At 46.6% G+C, this 14706-nt stretch overlaps 1 protein-coding gene across 1 annotated transcript; it reads left to right on the forward strand.

Annotated features, from left to right (window-relative positions):
* Nucleotides 1-362: 362 nt before the first annotated feature.
* LOC127018480 (cytokine receptor common subunit beta-like) lies at nt 363-14277 on the forward strand. The gene is made up of 13 exons (XM_050900192.1): nt 363-426; nt 3051-3180; nt 4935-5101; nt 6610-6758; nt 7231-7402; nt 7499-7631; nt 7734-7894; nt 8784-8929; nt 9033-9207; nt 10843-10933; nt 11223-11292; nt 13030-13133; nt 13419-14277. The coding sequence occupies exons 1-13, from the start codon at nt 363-365 to the stop codon at nt 14275-14277; spliced, it is 2421 nt and encodes an 806-aa protein (XP_050756149.1).
* Nucleotides 14278-14706: the final 429 nt, after the last annotated feature.

A 14706-nucleotide genomic window follows, 5' to 3' on the forward strand; every position in this document is an offset into this window, starting at 1 on the left:
TAACTTAGGGGTTATTTCTTACTCTCAAAGTGAAGGAAGGAGGTGGAAAATCCTATCATTAGTTCCAAACAGCAAGCTTTGTCCTTGTCCTCGGTGAAGAGGCAGAAAGTTTTCCCATTAATAAATTATCTTCATATGAAGCTACTCTGAGAGATCATGTTAGTGTTGATGGAAGAGGTGGTTTGGGGCCAACAAAAGGCCCAAGGCTCTCCCAGCTAACCACATGAATTTTGGTTTCAGCTACAACCGGTGACAAAGAAGGAAGAACAGTGGCTATTGAGCATGCATTTGAGGAAGAACAGCCAGTGATGCAGGGAGTTGTTGCCTGATATAAGATCATGCTTGTGTGCAAAGGTCTAAAAATGAGAGAGCTCATCAGTCTTCTTCTGGCTCTATGCTTGGGTTTGGGGATTGGAACTATTCGAGGTGAGTTTCAAATTCTTTGCTGCTATTTTTTCCTCCTTTCTTTTCTATTATTGTTCCTTTTCTTTTAGCCTGATATTTCTCCATCCTCCCTTTATTTTCTGCTTTCATCTTGGTGACAGAAAGAGAAGGACACTCTGTGAGTGTACACATATGTAATTACCAGGGCTATACCAAACACTCCAGATTTATGTCAATGGGAGTTGTGAATGGTATTTAGGCAAGACCTCAAACTTCATGGGCTAGACAATGTTCAAAGCCTGTTAGTATATTTACTTAAATTGACTAGTCACGAAGTTTCACATCTGAGTAGGCCTGACTATTACCAGTATGAGCTGTGACTTTGCCTGTCCCATTGTTAGGTATCGTTTTGGTTTATATCAAAAGAAAATTTTTTTCCCAACCTGCCTTTTTTCCTCAACAATAGGTGTCTCTTTGTTATGTCTGTTGACTTGTCCTGCCTCCAAGTGATACTTTCCTTTTCTTTAGAGTTGGAGTGAGAGCTAGCTGCTTCCTAAGAGACAGGGAGCTGGTAGCTGGTTGATAATACAGCTGGCAGAGCAGAGGCACAGCACCTGTGCGAGTGAGGAACTTAGTCATCACTCATAAGTGTTGGAGGCTCTAAGGTATTGAATAAAAGGTATTGAAATAAAAGGTATTGAAAAACATACCCATTGCACACCTGTCTTTCCAGAGATAGAAATGTATCTCTGGTACTTGGCAGAATTATGCTCCCTTGCCTAACATGTGATTTGCAGTACTGAATGCCATGGACTCTGTGGTCTCTCAAGCAATAACCCTACGATGACTGAAACAACCTTGTCTTTGCAGCATATTTCACTTTTTGGACCTGAAAGTGACTTGGCTTGGGCACAGGTGTTTCTTGCAAGATTAGGCATCAGCTGTCCTAGGGCTGCTAGGAATGGCAAAATCATTCCTCACCATCTCTTGGCTGCTGTTTCTGAAAAACAGAGGTCTCAACCAAGCTGACCCTGGGTCAGTAGTTTCCATCATAGCAGAGACAACTCCAGTGCCTGTTCTTGGAGTTTGAATTCTCAGGGAAGGGCACATTCATTTTCCCAGGTTAACAGTCACCTTTCCTCAACACAGACACAGCTCCTCATTGCAAAGAGCTTTTTCACAAAAGAAAAAGGAAAAGCAGGTTCTCTGCAAATCCACCTATGAGATATGTTTGTTTACTGATAGAGGGACACAAATTTTTCAGCCGCTAGATTTTTGAAATATGTTTTCCTTGTCAGGAAGCTTTCTCCTTTCTGTGACTTAAATGTCATTGTAGCTAACCAGAGTGGGTGTCTCTCATCTTTGCATATGACTTCCTACAGGCATAACTCTTGCTAAGGCAAGTGGGCTTATTGGGTGGGCACATGAATGTATTCACTGCGATAACAACTCACAAAGGCAAAGACGAATGTCCTGCTTAATGAGGCATCTGTTTTTTTGCCTTAAACAATAAATCACTCACTCATATCTTGCACTTACTGCCTTTCTACTGAGACATCTCTTGACTGCTAGAAGAGCAGTGAATTTGTTTGGCTTTTTTAAAACCTATAATTTTATGTTCTGAGAAGTTATTTTTCTAAATGTCTCTCAGATTCTTTCTGTCGTTAAGGGGTACAAAAGTCAACACTACACTGCCTAGGTCCTGGGGGTCCTCCCATTTGGCTTGGACCCTTGTTTATTGCAAAACTATGCAGAGATTTACCAGGACTCAGAATTATGCTGATCCTAGGACACTGATGCTGATGTGAGTGCTCAGCTAAATAAATCCCCATTCAGCATTGCCCAGTTGGTCTTGGTGCTCTCATTTCCTCCTGCTGGGAATATCAAAAGATCATTCATAGGAGACAACAGGCTTCTCGTTGGGGAGAGCTGCTCTTTTAGGCTTTCTGTGCTTGACCAACTTTCCATCTGTGTTGGAGTTTCATGGCACATCAGGCCTCTGCAGTTCAGGAAGAGAAACAGAGGTAGAGTCTGAAGTCTTAGATCATAGTTCACTGTATCAGAATGGCTGTGATTCCTGTCGGGGGTGGGGAACAGAAAGGGGAAGATGTGGTTGAGGTTTTAGCCAGTGTTATGAGGCCCTTTTGCTTCAAAGGCATGAAGTCCAATGAGGCTTAAAAACACCAAGCTTAACCCTTTGGACTTATCTTTTGAATTAGAATATTTCTTGAAAATTAATTTTACCTATTACAGAACAATTCCAGCTTTTCTTCACAGGTTGTAGACCAGAATCCTATTTTTCTTGCATGACCATTTTGATTTACAAACAAGGAGAGTCAAAAAGTTGAGGCTTTCTAAGTCCTAAGATTCACAATAAAATTCTGATAAATGGCAACATAATGACAGTCCAGCCTACTCTAAGAGCAGCGGCTGCTGTTGGAGACTTCTTGCCTTCAGGCTTTCCCTTGAAGGGCCAAATTTTGTTTGTGAAATCCATGCAGTATGAGCTGAACAACAGCGGGGAGATTCCCAGCAGATCTCATCACCCAGCTCCTCACTTCTCTGTCTCTGCCTTCTCCAGTACAGTAGCAGAGCTTGTGTTCATTTTACCATTTCCCACTACCTCCTTTAGCCCCATCTGTCTTCTGATTGTTTCCTCTTTTCAGAGAGCATCCCAATGCAGACCCTGCAGTGTTATAACGACTACATATCTCTTACAACTTGCACATGGATGGAGTGTTCAGAGGCTCATCAATTCGTGAATGTGACTCTGAACTTGAACAACTGCTGTGAAGAGTAAGTGCCTGGCTGGTGTTGTGTGAAGGGTCTGAAGGGGCTTGGCTGCTGAACCTAAGAGATGGAGCTGGGCAAAAGGACAGTGGACTGGGCTTGCAGCCCGCATAGTATCCAGCCTGCAGACACCAGTGTTACGTCCAGGCTAGGGAGAAAGTTGGATCTGTACAGGATGAGGAAGAACAGGAAGCAGAGCATGCTAATCAAGTTGTTTTCATTCTCTTTTCAATCACTCTCCCCTGCTTTTGCTATGAGAGCACACACACAGAATATGGCAGGACATGTTAATTATTGCACCCGAGTGGAGAAGGATGTGTTACACTAGATGCAGTGGTGATAATAACTAATCAGAATGGCAAAGAACGCTTCTTCTTCCTTATGCCAGTAAGAGCATAGCTATGTTGAAATAATTTCTACAGAACAAACTGTGAGAAAAACAGAAGTTGTACATGTTTGTTAGACTCATCGGGTTTCCTCTCAGAGATACTAGGCTACGTCTTGCACTATCTTTTTGCTACTTCTGCTTCCTTTCAAGAGGAAGACAGAACAGTCAAACTGGAGAGTATGAGGGAGAGGAAGGGACAGAGAAGAACTAAGAGATAGGGGAAGGAGAAAAAGAATAATAGTAGAAGCAGGAGATGGAAGGGTAAACAGCAGAGAGATTGGAGGGTGGGAGGAAAACATGTGAAACAAGAATAGGAAGAAGTTATCTTGGTTTTATTTTTGAGAAAGAGCTGTAGGATTCAATAATGAGTTGACCTGGCAGCTGTTGAAGTCAATGGAGAAGGTGCCCCTTACAGTCCCTAGAGTATTGAATCACATTCCAAATGTTAGCAGTTTGCTGTGGATTGAAGTCTGCAAACCACAGAAGTGTTCCTGTGGCACAAAGGACTCCACAGTCTCAATGGAAAGAATTTTTTTTTGCAGGAGGACTGCAGTCCCATAGTCCTGACAAAACTTCTGTCCCAACTGCTAGCTGCATTTCTTTGGCTTACCTTCTTTGACTTCTCTAGTGTAAGCATAGCATAACACAACACACACATGTACACATGTAAACTGCCAACCCTACTGTTATAGAAGCAACAAGCTTTGCTTGCTAGGGGAAGGTGAGCTAGGAGCTGAGGGTGACAGCAAGGCATTGACCTCATTGACAATGGTGTAATCCCACAGTAACAAGAAAAGCAGAACAGTGAGAGTGACCAGGATCAGCCATCACTCCAGATCCCCAAGGAAGTCCTTATCCAGTAGCCAGGCTTAAGGTCAAGCTCGGAAGTCAATTCCATGGATCACAATCAGCAATGTGTATCACCATCACAGATAGGGCTGCGTCATAGCTCAGGCAAGGACCAAAGGCAAGGGCCTGAAATTAAAAGCAGCTTCTGAGTGAAGGTGGGGAGGCTCTCAGTCAGGCTGATTCCAGCTTAAACAGCCTTGAGCATGGGTAGCCAAACCCCTTGCAGGGGGGTGTGTGTGTGAAAGAGGTTGTGCTCAGGGCCCAGACACCTACCAACCCAAGATAGTTATTGTGAGTGCATCTTCCTTTGAGGAAAGGAAGAGAGAATAAAGCAGACGTGCTTGACATTAGAGAATCTATTCATGTCACTTAATGAACTACAGGAGTACGCCAACATAATGCAGTGATAAACATTGATTTAGAAACAGAATAAAATAGGATGTGGGGAAGGTTTCAGAAACCACACTTTGGGCCATCTAGCAGCATCCTATTCAGATAGTCATGCTTTTTTCTGTGTAATCAGGAACAAAGAAATGACCTGCAAGTCCCACAAAGGTGAAAACCACGCTGACTGCCAGAACTTCACAATGCACTGGGTGTGTCACATCCATGAATATGATCAAGAAAACTACAGCTTCAAATTTGACCTGACACTACACGCAGAGCTAACTGTCTACTTGTTTCAGAATGGTAAAGATGAACCACTAAGTCTTGTCTCTACTCTTGAGTATTTAAAAGTTTTTCAGATTAATGTATTGAATATCTAATCCTAAAAAGATACTTACATCAGCCCTTAACCTGAAACGTAAGCAAGAGTGAAGTTAAATGGCTATAAGGCCACACTACCACCTTCAAATTCAGTGCATTCAGGATAGACAAAAATGAGTCTACCTTTATTGTGGTTTAGGCCCAGTTGGCAACAAAGCACCATGCGGCCGCTCACTCACTCCTCCGCCCCAGTGGGATGGGGAGGAGAAAATACAACAAAAGGCTCATGAGTTGAGACAAGGACAGGGAGGGATCACTCACCAATTATGGTCATGGGCAAAAAAGACTCAACTTGGGGAAAAAGAAATCAATTTAATTTGTTACCAATCAAATCAGAGTAGGATAATGAGAAATAGAACCATATCTTAAAAACACACCTTGCCCCCTACCCTGCCTTCTTCCCAGGCTCAGCTTTGCTCCCGATTCCTCTACCTCCTCCCCCCCGAGTGGCACAGGGGGGTGGGAAGGGGGGTTGCAGTCAGTTCATCACATGTTGTTTCTGCTGCTCCTTCCTCCTCGGGGGGAGGACTCCTCGCACTCTTCCCCTGCTCCAGCGTGGGGTCCCTCCCACAGGGGTCAGCCCTCCATGAGCTTCTCCAAGGCAAGTCCTTTCCATGGGCTGCAGTCCTCCACGAACTGCTCCAGCGTGGGCTTTCCCACAGAGTCACGGCCTTCTCCAGGCCCAGCCACCTGCTCCCGCGTGGGGTCCTCCATGGGCTGCAGGGGAGCTTCTGCTCCGGCACACCTCCTCCCTCTCCTTCTTCACTGACCTCGGTGTCTGCATGGCTGTTTCTCTCACGTCCCACTCCTCTCTCCACTGCAGGTTTTTCAGCAGTCTTTTCCCCTTCTTAAATATGCTATCACAGAGGCAATACTGCTGTTGCTGATGGGCTCGGCCTTGGCCAGAGGTGGGTCCCACTTGGAGCCGGGGAAGCTTCTAGCAGCTTCGGACAGGAGCCACCCCTGTAGCTCCTCCCCCGCTACCAAAAGCCCACCACACAAACCCAACACAACCTTCAATGACTACAATGGAAAAAATGGGGGTAGACCTGCCACGTAACCAGTGTCTTGATGGGACTGGGGGAAGACACCAAAAAAGCCTTCTGTTTCAGCACCATGCTCTACATGCATTACAGCATATTCTTTCATGAAGTTGCTATAAAGCTGCACAGCAGCACTGCTCTCCCTACTTTACTCTTTTGTTCATGAATATATTTCCCAGGTCTTTGGGAAGGGTCTGTTCATGAATACCCTTCCCAGGAGTTTGCACTATGTGGTGAAAAAGAATCATGGATTATTTGTAGCAATCCAGGGAAATTGTTAAATATCCAGATTCTGTCACTCAGAGAACATCAGCTAGGCATTTTCTTCCCCACTTCATGTCCCTGTCCTCACTATCTCCTCTCATGGGTTGTACCTTCACCTTCCAGTTCAGACCCTCCCACCTCAAAACCTCTCAGTCAGCTTGATGAGATCAGGAGACTTCTTACTGACCTGGAAAGCAGCTGATGGAAGCCAAGGGCTGGGCAACGTGCTGGAGTATGAAGTCACTTACAAGCGGGAGTGGGAGTCCTGGGAGGTAAGAGCGGAGGAGCTGGGCTGTCCTGGTTTGGGCTGCACCCTTTTGGGTGGTTGAGAGCCTGTGGTAAAAGTTGTGCAAATGAACAGCCTTTCCATTCTCAGGCACTGTGAGGAGATGCAACAGATGTTGTTTCAGGTCAGGTGGAAGGGGCTCTCTTTCTGTTTGCAAATACCATTTGTCCTGAATTGAATGCAAAGATCTGTTCTTCACTGAAAAAAAAACCCACTGTGCTTGGGTTTTGAGTTGGAATTGATTTTGCTCTGAATCCCTCCCAAATAGAATTAAATCACGTTGCGACAGGAGCCTGTGGGTTCATGTGGAAAATGGCAAAATACATTTGAAGCTGCTTCCCCTTCCAGGAGGATGGGCTCTTTGGTTTTTTTTTTTTTTTTTTTAGTTTTTAAGCATCCATATCCCCGACTCCCGAATTTCCTCCCTCCCCTCTCTCCCTCCTTTCCCCCAACAACAGAAAGCTGCCTCGCTCTTGCTCTCCAACACCACACGTTGCCATCTCAGCCGCGAGGACCTAGTCCCGGGGAGCAGGTACGTTGCCCGTGTGCGAGCCAGACCGGGGCAGGCCAGTGGCTTCTCTGGGCAGTACAGCGAGTGGAGCGTGGAGGCGTCATGGGAGACCCCTGAAGGTAGCGTGGGACGGAGCGAGGCCGTGCAGGGGTGGAAGCGCTGTCTGAGAAGCCAGACCTTTCCTGTCACTTAGCTTGCTCTTGTCTTCTCTGAAGGTGGCCTTCAGCCCAGGAACCTTCGCTGCCTCTTCAATGGTGCAGATCGTCTGACGTGCAGCTGGGAAGTGAAGAAAGCGATCATCACCTCTGTCCTCTTTGGCTTGTTCTTCAGGGCCACTCCGGCATCAGTGTACGTGCTCTGCCCATGGCAGTGTGCCTGCGCCTCTCCCATGGAGTTTCTGCTCTGTTCTGTTCCCCCTAATCTCAGCACAACCTCTTTTTTTCCCCTCAGAGAAGAAGAGTGCTCTCCTGTGCACGAGAAGGCTTTGCCCCACATCCCGTATGTGGTGCAGAGCTGTGAGATCCGTGTTAGCAACTCCAGCAGTCAGAGCCAGTACCATGTGTCTGTCCGGGCCAAGACGGAGGAGAAACTGATTGAAGCCTACAAGAACAGTGAGTTGCTGTGTTGTTTCTCGCTTCTCCTGGGAGTTTCTTGGACAGATGCCTGGCTGGGCAAGTAGGGCTGAGGACAGCAGTGATGAGGAAAAGTGGGTGGGAAGAGGAAGGGACCAGGACTGATGAAGAAAGGAACTGGACGCTGTGTCAGGTCAGAGGTCTGGGAGAGGTGGCTTGAAGGTGTGGAGCTCCTCAGGGGCACTTGTTACTCTGAGGAAGGTGGCGGCGGTGGAAACTGCTGTGCAGAAATTCAGGTTGTGACCCAGAGTTCCTCAGTAAGTGACTGTCACCCTGCTGGCGTCTCTGTGATTGACCTTCATGGGTGTCCCAGGTGACAGGGAGCTGCGGTGAGAGGTGTGTGTGTCACTATGTGATTTCTCAAGAAGCCAGTGGAGCTCTTGCGGGTTGTGTGCAGTGGCCCCTGGAGCACTGGATGAGGTAGGACTCCTCTGCTGAGCGAGATGGGCCAGGTGGATCATCTCCGCCTGCGTGTATCTGGAGGTACTGGTGCTACTTTTCACAGACTAAAGCTGGCAGGGCTCCTGCAGTGGGTGAAAGTAGCAGGTAGTAGCTGCAAGAGAGCTGGGAATCTCTGGAAATGTGGTGGACTAGTACAGATGTCCCAAATATTGCTTTACTGCTTTTCTGTACACAGGGAGTGCTGTCAATATTAATGGATATGGATTTTCTGTTATTTAATGGTCTACTGGTTTATTGTATTTGACTAGAAAATGAAGATGTGGAGAATTAAGAAGTGTTAAAAAGCTGACTTCTTACATTGCATAAAACAACATTGTTTTCAGTCTCTGGAAACTGTTCACAGTGGTGAAAGGGAGTGCTGGACCAGTATGTTGATAGGTACTCTGAGACATTCTGTGTGTTGCAGTTAAGGTGCTGCCGCCTGCAAATGTGTCAGTAACAGTGACAGAGAACCAAGAGTATGAACTGAGGTGGATAAAACACGCTTTGGGATATAGCTCCATAAAACAGAGATACCAAGTCGAGTACTGGAAAAACAACCAATACAAAAAGGTAAGTCTTAGAAAGTGCCGGAGTCCTGGACTTCTCTTTGCTGGGCAAATGGGAAGGACGGTTCCTCTCACCTCTGTCATTTGTACTTCTTTCTTCTCCCCAGACTCCCCAGAAGTTAAATATCAGCAACGATGAACCTCCCTTCATCTTCACCCTGCAGATGCTGGCATCATCTACAGAATATAGGGGGAAAATGCGTGCTAGGGTGAATACGCCTCTAGATTATGAGGGGCCTTGGAGTGAATGGAGTGAGGAGTTCACCTGGAAGACTGAGAATGGTACTTTCCTGCAGGCTACTTCTGTAAGGTTTTGTGGGCTGTTAATGGCTGAAATGCCTCTATAGGGAAAGAAAGACATTCCCTCAGCTGGGGTTGAAGTTAGGTCCAGCCATGAGCTAGCTGGGGTCGCTTAAGAAGTGTCGTGGTTTAACCCCAGCTGGCAACTAAGCACCACGCAGCCGCTTGCTCACTCCCCCCCCACCCAGTGGGATGCGGGAGAGAATCGGAAAAAAACCCCCCAACTTGTGGGTTGAGATAAAGACAGTTTAATAGGACAGAAAGGAAGAAAAATAATAATAAAATGACAATAATAATACTAAAAGAATTAGAATATACAAACAAGCGATGCACAATGAAATTGCTCACCACTTGCTGACCGATGGCCAGTTAGTTCCCAAGCAGCGATCCGCCCCTCCTGGCCAACTCCCCCCTGTTTAGATACTGGGCATGGCATCATTTGGCATGGAATATTCCTTTGGCCAGTTTGGGTCAGCTGTCCTGGCTGTGTCCCCTCCCAGCTTCTTGTGCCCCTCCAGCCTTCCTGCTGGCTGGGCATGAGAAGCTGCAAAATCCTTGGCTTAGTATAAACACTACTCAGCAACAACTAAAAAGTTGTGTTACCAACATTATTCTCCTACTAAATCCAAACCATAACACTATACCAGCTACTAGGAAGAAAATTAACTCTGTTCCAGCTGAAAGCAGGACAACAAGGTAGCTGTCCTGTCTGCATCCTTGCAGTACAGCAGCAATGCTAATGAAGGAGGTGAGCAGGAATTAAAAGAACCTTTTAAGCTTCTTTCCTACTTCCCTTCCCAAGGTGAGTACAACCAACCGTAAAGTTTTCCACATGGAGAATTGAGCAAAGATCCTGCCCAAAAGATCATCCTTGTTTCCTGATTCCAGTAGTCCATTCTGCTATCAGTGACTGAAGAGCCCGAGACTGCAAGAAGACAGAATATAAGCCATCCGTCTTTAATTTGCAGAGTGACTATAGGGTTGCATAAAACACACAGTAGAGTCTACTGGGGATAAAACCTTTACATGTTTTTGCTGTTTCTGGACTTAGAGGCAGAATATCTGCTATCATGTGGTCTTGTGCCCAAAGTAATACGATCTTAGATGATTTGCCCTGAGGAAGCTTGTAGTGGTAAGACAGTAGGCAATTTTTGATGAGTGTACTCAGGAAGAAATCGCTATGTTGTTGATGATCAGTTACGGCCATTAGCAGAGGAAGCTCGCTCTTAGAAAATCTCTGAGACCCCTTCTCTTCAGCACTGCGCAGAGTAAGGCAGACCTACGAAGCCTGAAGACATGCCTGTTGTTCATGGTGGAGTAAGGTACCTAACGACCTTTTTGTTAGCATAAATGGTTTGCTCTGATGTCAGTAAAAAATAAAAAAGAATCGGTAAAGGAAACGATGAACTCCTTTGGTCAGTAAGCTGTTCAGGCCACATTTGGTCTGTCCCACTTCGGAGGGTATCCCAACAGTTTGAAGGCCTCATGATGCTAGCCCTTGACAGGCCACCTACATTTCCCTCATCTGCTTGTATGAAGAGTGACCAGAATGAAAAACCTGTTACGGGAAGCAGCCACTCTGCAGGTGGATACCTATTTCTCTTTCCTCTCTTTCAGTTCTGCCACCAGTGATGCTCCCAGTGATGCTCCCTGCTCTCATCATCACTTTCCTAATAGTTGCTTATTGCAGCTATAAGTATTTCCTCAGGTAGGCTTGCGTTGTGACTAGGAGACCTGGCAGCGTGTTGGCCATGTGGGTGGCATAAAGGCTGAGGAACTTCTTGTCCCCCATGAGAGAGAGGTCTCCGTGGAGACGAGCCTTGGTGTGCAACGGGCAGCCTTGTGCGTGCCTGTGCAAGGGTGGGAGTTGGGTGGTGGCGTGCCAGGGCCTTGGTGGTGCCTGGCTGTGCAGAGCAGCACGGTGTACGGGGTGCAGTCTTTTCTGGTTGCAGCCAAGTTGAGAAGCAAATCTTGAAAACTGTGTGGTGTTGTTGCAGGAAGAAGAAAATGTGGGAGGAGAAGATTCCGAACCCCAGCAAGAGTCTCCTGATCCAGAGCTACCTGGGGGTAAGAGGGAACTGTACCTGTATGAAGGGTTTGTTATTTCTCTCTCTTTTTCAGGACTTCCCATAATCTTAAGAGCTCTTCTTGTCTCCTAGTCCAGAACGAACAGATGTCTTCATTAGTCTGTGCCTTATTTTTAGGAGAAGTTGTGGTCATCTGCAACAGAACTGTGTTCTTATATTTACACTAGTAGACTTCTTTGTGTTGTGCTTGTCAGCATCAGTGTGATTTAAAATCAAGCTAGAAAATTTTCAGGACTTTCAAAGTTTAACTGACTGAAATAATCTAGTGTCATTAGCCCTTCCACCGGCTTTGTTGCCCTCCTCTGGACACATTCGAGTACCTTAAAATCCTTGTTAAATTGTGGGGACAGAACTGCACACAGTACTCAAGGTGAGGCCACACCATTGCTAAATACAGGGGGATAATCACCTCTTTTGACCAGCTGGTTACACACTCTGTACCTGCCTTGCAATAGCACCCAGTATGATCGTCTCCATAATCTTTCCAGGAACTGGGGTTAGACTAACAAACAGGTCTGTAGTTCCCTGGGTCTTCCCTCATGCCCTTCTTGTCAATTGGAATCACATTGGCTAGCTTCCAGGTAGCAGGGACCTCCCCAGACTCCCAAGACCTTTGGTAGATGGTCAAGAGGGGTCCTGCCGTAACATCCACTAGCTTCTTCAGGATTCTGGGATGAATCGCATCAGGCCCTGTGGACTTATGAACATTCAGCTGATACAGCTGGTCCCTTACCATTTCTGTGTCCACAAATGGAAAGTCACTGTTCCCGCACTCACGGCCCTCTGACTCAGAGGACCGGGCAGCCCAAGGTCTCTCAGTATTATTAAAGACTGAGGCAAAAAACGCATTGCATGCCTCTGCTTCTTCTTCATCCCTATTAGTCAGGTGACCGTCATCAACAAGTATTGGTCTAATGTTTTCTTTAGACCTCCTGTTGCTATTAACGTACTGAAAAAAGCCCTTCTTGTTGTCTGATACAACACTGGCCAGCTTCAACTCTAATTGAGCTTTGGCCTTTTGTGTCTTCTCCCTGCATATACGAACCACAGCTCTGTGATCTTCCTGCAAAGCCTGACCTTGCTTCCAGAGAACGTACAATTTCTTTTTCCTCTGGAGCTCCAGAAGGAGTTCCCTGTTCAGCCAAGCTGGTCGTCTGCCCCGCTTGCTTGACTTACAACACACTGGAATTGCCTGCTCCTGTGCTTTTAAAAGGTGGTTCTTAAAAACTGACCAGCAGTCGTGGACTCCCAAGCCCTCCAAAGCAGATTCCCAAGGGACACTGCTAAGTGGCTCCCTGAAGAGCTTTAAAGTTTGCTCTCCCACAATCCAGGGTAGCAACTCTGCTGTCCTTTTTTCTCATTACTCTGAAAATTTTAGACTCAATCCTTTCATGGTCACTGTGGCCAAGACAGCCACCTACCATCACATCTCCCACGAGTCCTTCTCTATTCACAAATAACAAGTCTAGGAGGGCATCTTTCCTAGTTGGCTCACTGAGTACTTGTAGTTAGGTCAGTGGTAAGGCAATACGGGTTTGAAGTAACCGTCTTCTGGAGAACAGAACACGCTTCTAGTCATCTTAGTGAAGTTGTGTCCCTATTGCCAGATGCGGTAGGCTCTCCTCTTTGTTTTCTTTGTCCATGAGGAATGTACGGTTCTTGATTGTACTGCCAGTGAGATGCTGCTCTTTTGTCATGTCTGTTTTTTCATTTTCAGAAAGTACGCTTAGGAAACTGGCCAACAAGCAGCCAGCTGGACTTCAACAAATACAACCTTTCAGAGAAGATGGAGCAGGCTAGCTTCCTTCAAGTTGTGGACAGGTGAGGGAACAGCACGTTATAGTGACACTGTGGACGATAGTCTCAAAGAGCTCCCTAAGTCATGGCAGGATATAATCAAATGTTCTGTCACTAAAAAGCCTATACAAGTTGCTTTTGAGGGAGGCATACAATCTTCTGCTATCATCGGGGTTAGCCTGCTTCTCCAAGAAAGATTTTTCCTAACCCTCTGTGTAGCTATGTGTGTTTTCAGCTAAGCTTCTTTTATATTTAAAGTTTACCACCATAATATCTCTCATGAGCAACTTTTAACTTCCCCACATTCAGGCAGACGAAGACTTTGGCGGAGTTCCCTGAAGGGCAGGCTAAGAAGACAGAGGTTTCTCCTGTTGCACTGGACCTACAGAACTCATACCAAGCTTTAAATGAGCCAGAGCATGCCCCAGTTGCCTGCTCAAGTCAGATTGCTGGTCATTCCTTTCCTGTTTCAAGGAGAAACAGTGCTGATGCAAGTATTGCTTCCAAGACAGCAATCCCTTGCTTTGCTTTCAATGGTCCATACTTGTACAGCCCCGTGATGTCCTCCCAGCCTGATATGCAGGCGACCCTGGAAGTGGACCCCGTGGGAGCGCGTGAGAAATCAGTTTCCCTTCAGTATGTGACCCTCCCAAAGGAAGACTGTCCCCAGGCTCCACAGAGGCAAGAACAGCCAGGAGCAGGTCCTCCACAGCCCCTCCTGCTCCCAGATCAGAAGGAAACGATGCAGCGCCTCGACGACGAGAAAGAAGTCTCACCGGCCCCACCAGCCTGTGGGAAAGGCACGAACGTGAGAACAGAAGAGCAGAAATCTCCAAAGGCTCTTAGCTGTATCACATCTCCTCAGCAGTGCTCCTTGGAGTACCTCACCACAGAGAGCCTGTTACTGCCATCAGCCAGCGACTCCACCCGTCCGCCACTTGTCACTGCTGGGGAGTTACCTTGTGACTCACAGGAGCCCCAGCCCTGCAGCGACCACCCTTGCCATGAGTTTTCTCCTGGGAAAACTGGTGTCATGGTCCCAGTTTCAGGTCAAGCACCAACCTCTTCTCCTGAATTGCACCTGGATACATTTGGAGACTATCTTACTGTCCCTTTAGGTCTCCATGGACATTCAGAACCTGCAAAAATGTCTTTACATATTTTTTGAAAAGGAGTTTTTTTTTCCTGAAGAACCAGTGTTGGAGAACTATGTAGTCATATTTAACTATGCAGGTACTGGCAGCACCATAACAGTTTTCGTCCACTATGGGCAATTGCTACCCTGTCCCCAACCTAAAAACCAGTAAGAAGGCGCAGATGAGTCAGAAAGATCCCCAAGAGTACTTGCCACTTGCATGGCAAGGTTTTGGTAGTGGGGAAGCTACAGAGGTGGCTTCTGTGAGAAGATGCCACAAGCTTCCCCTGTGTCCGACAGAGCCAATTCCAGCTAGCTCCAAGGCAGACCCACTGCTGGCCAAAGCTGAGCCAATCAATCAATGACATTGGTAGCACCTCTGTGATAACATATTTAAGAAAGGGTAAAAATTGCTGCACAACAGCAGCTGGGAGAGAGGAGTGAGAATATGTGAGAGAAACA

The sequence above is a fragment of the Gymnogyps californianus genome, chromosome 1 (genome assembly GCF_018139145.2).
Source record: "Gymnogyps californianus isolate 813 chromosome 1, ASM1813914v2, whole genome shotgun sequence".
Taxonomy (NCBI): domain Eukaryota; kingdom Metazoa; phylum Chordata; class Aves; order Accipitriformes; family Cathartidae; genus Gymnogyps; species Gymnogyps californianus.

Bases quoted from the DNA above. Each gene is read 5' to 3' on its own strand.
- LOC127018480 (XM_050900192.1), top strand. From the start codon at position 363: ATGAGAGAGCTCATCAGTCTTCTTCTGGCTCTATGCTTGGGTTTGGGG. The intron at 427-3,050 runs GTGAGTTTCAAA...TCCTCTTTTCAG, and splicing joins GGGGATTGGAACTATTCGAG to AGAGCATCCCAATGCAGACC. The intron at 8,930-9,032 runs GTAAGTCTTAGA...TCTTCTCCCCAG, and splicing joins AAAACAACCAATACAAAAAG to ACTCCCCAGAAGTTAAATAT.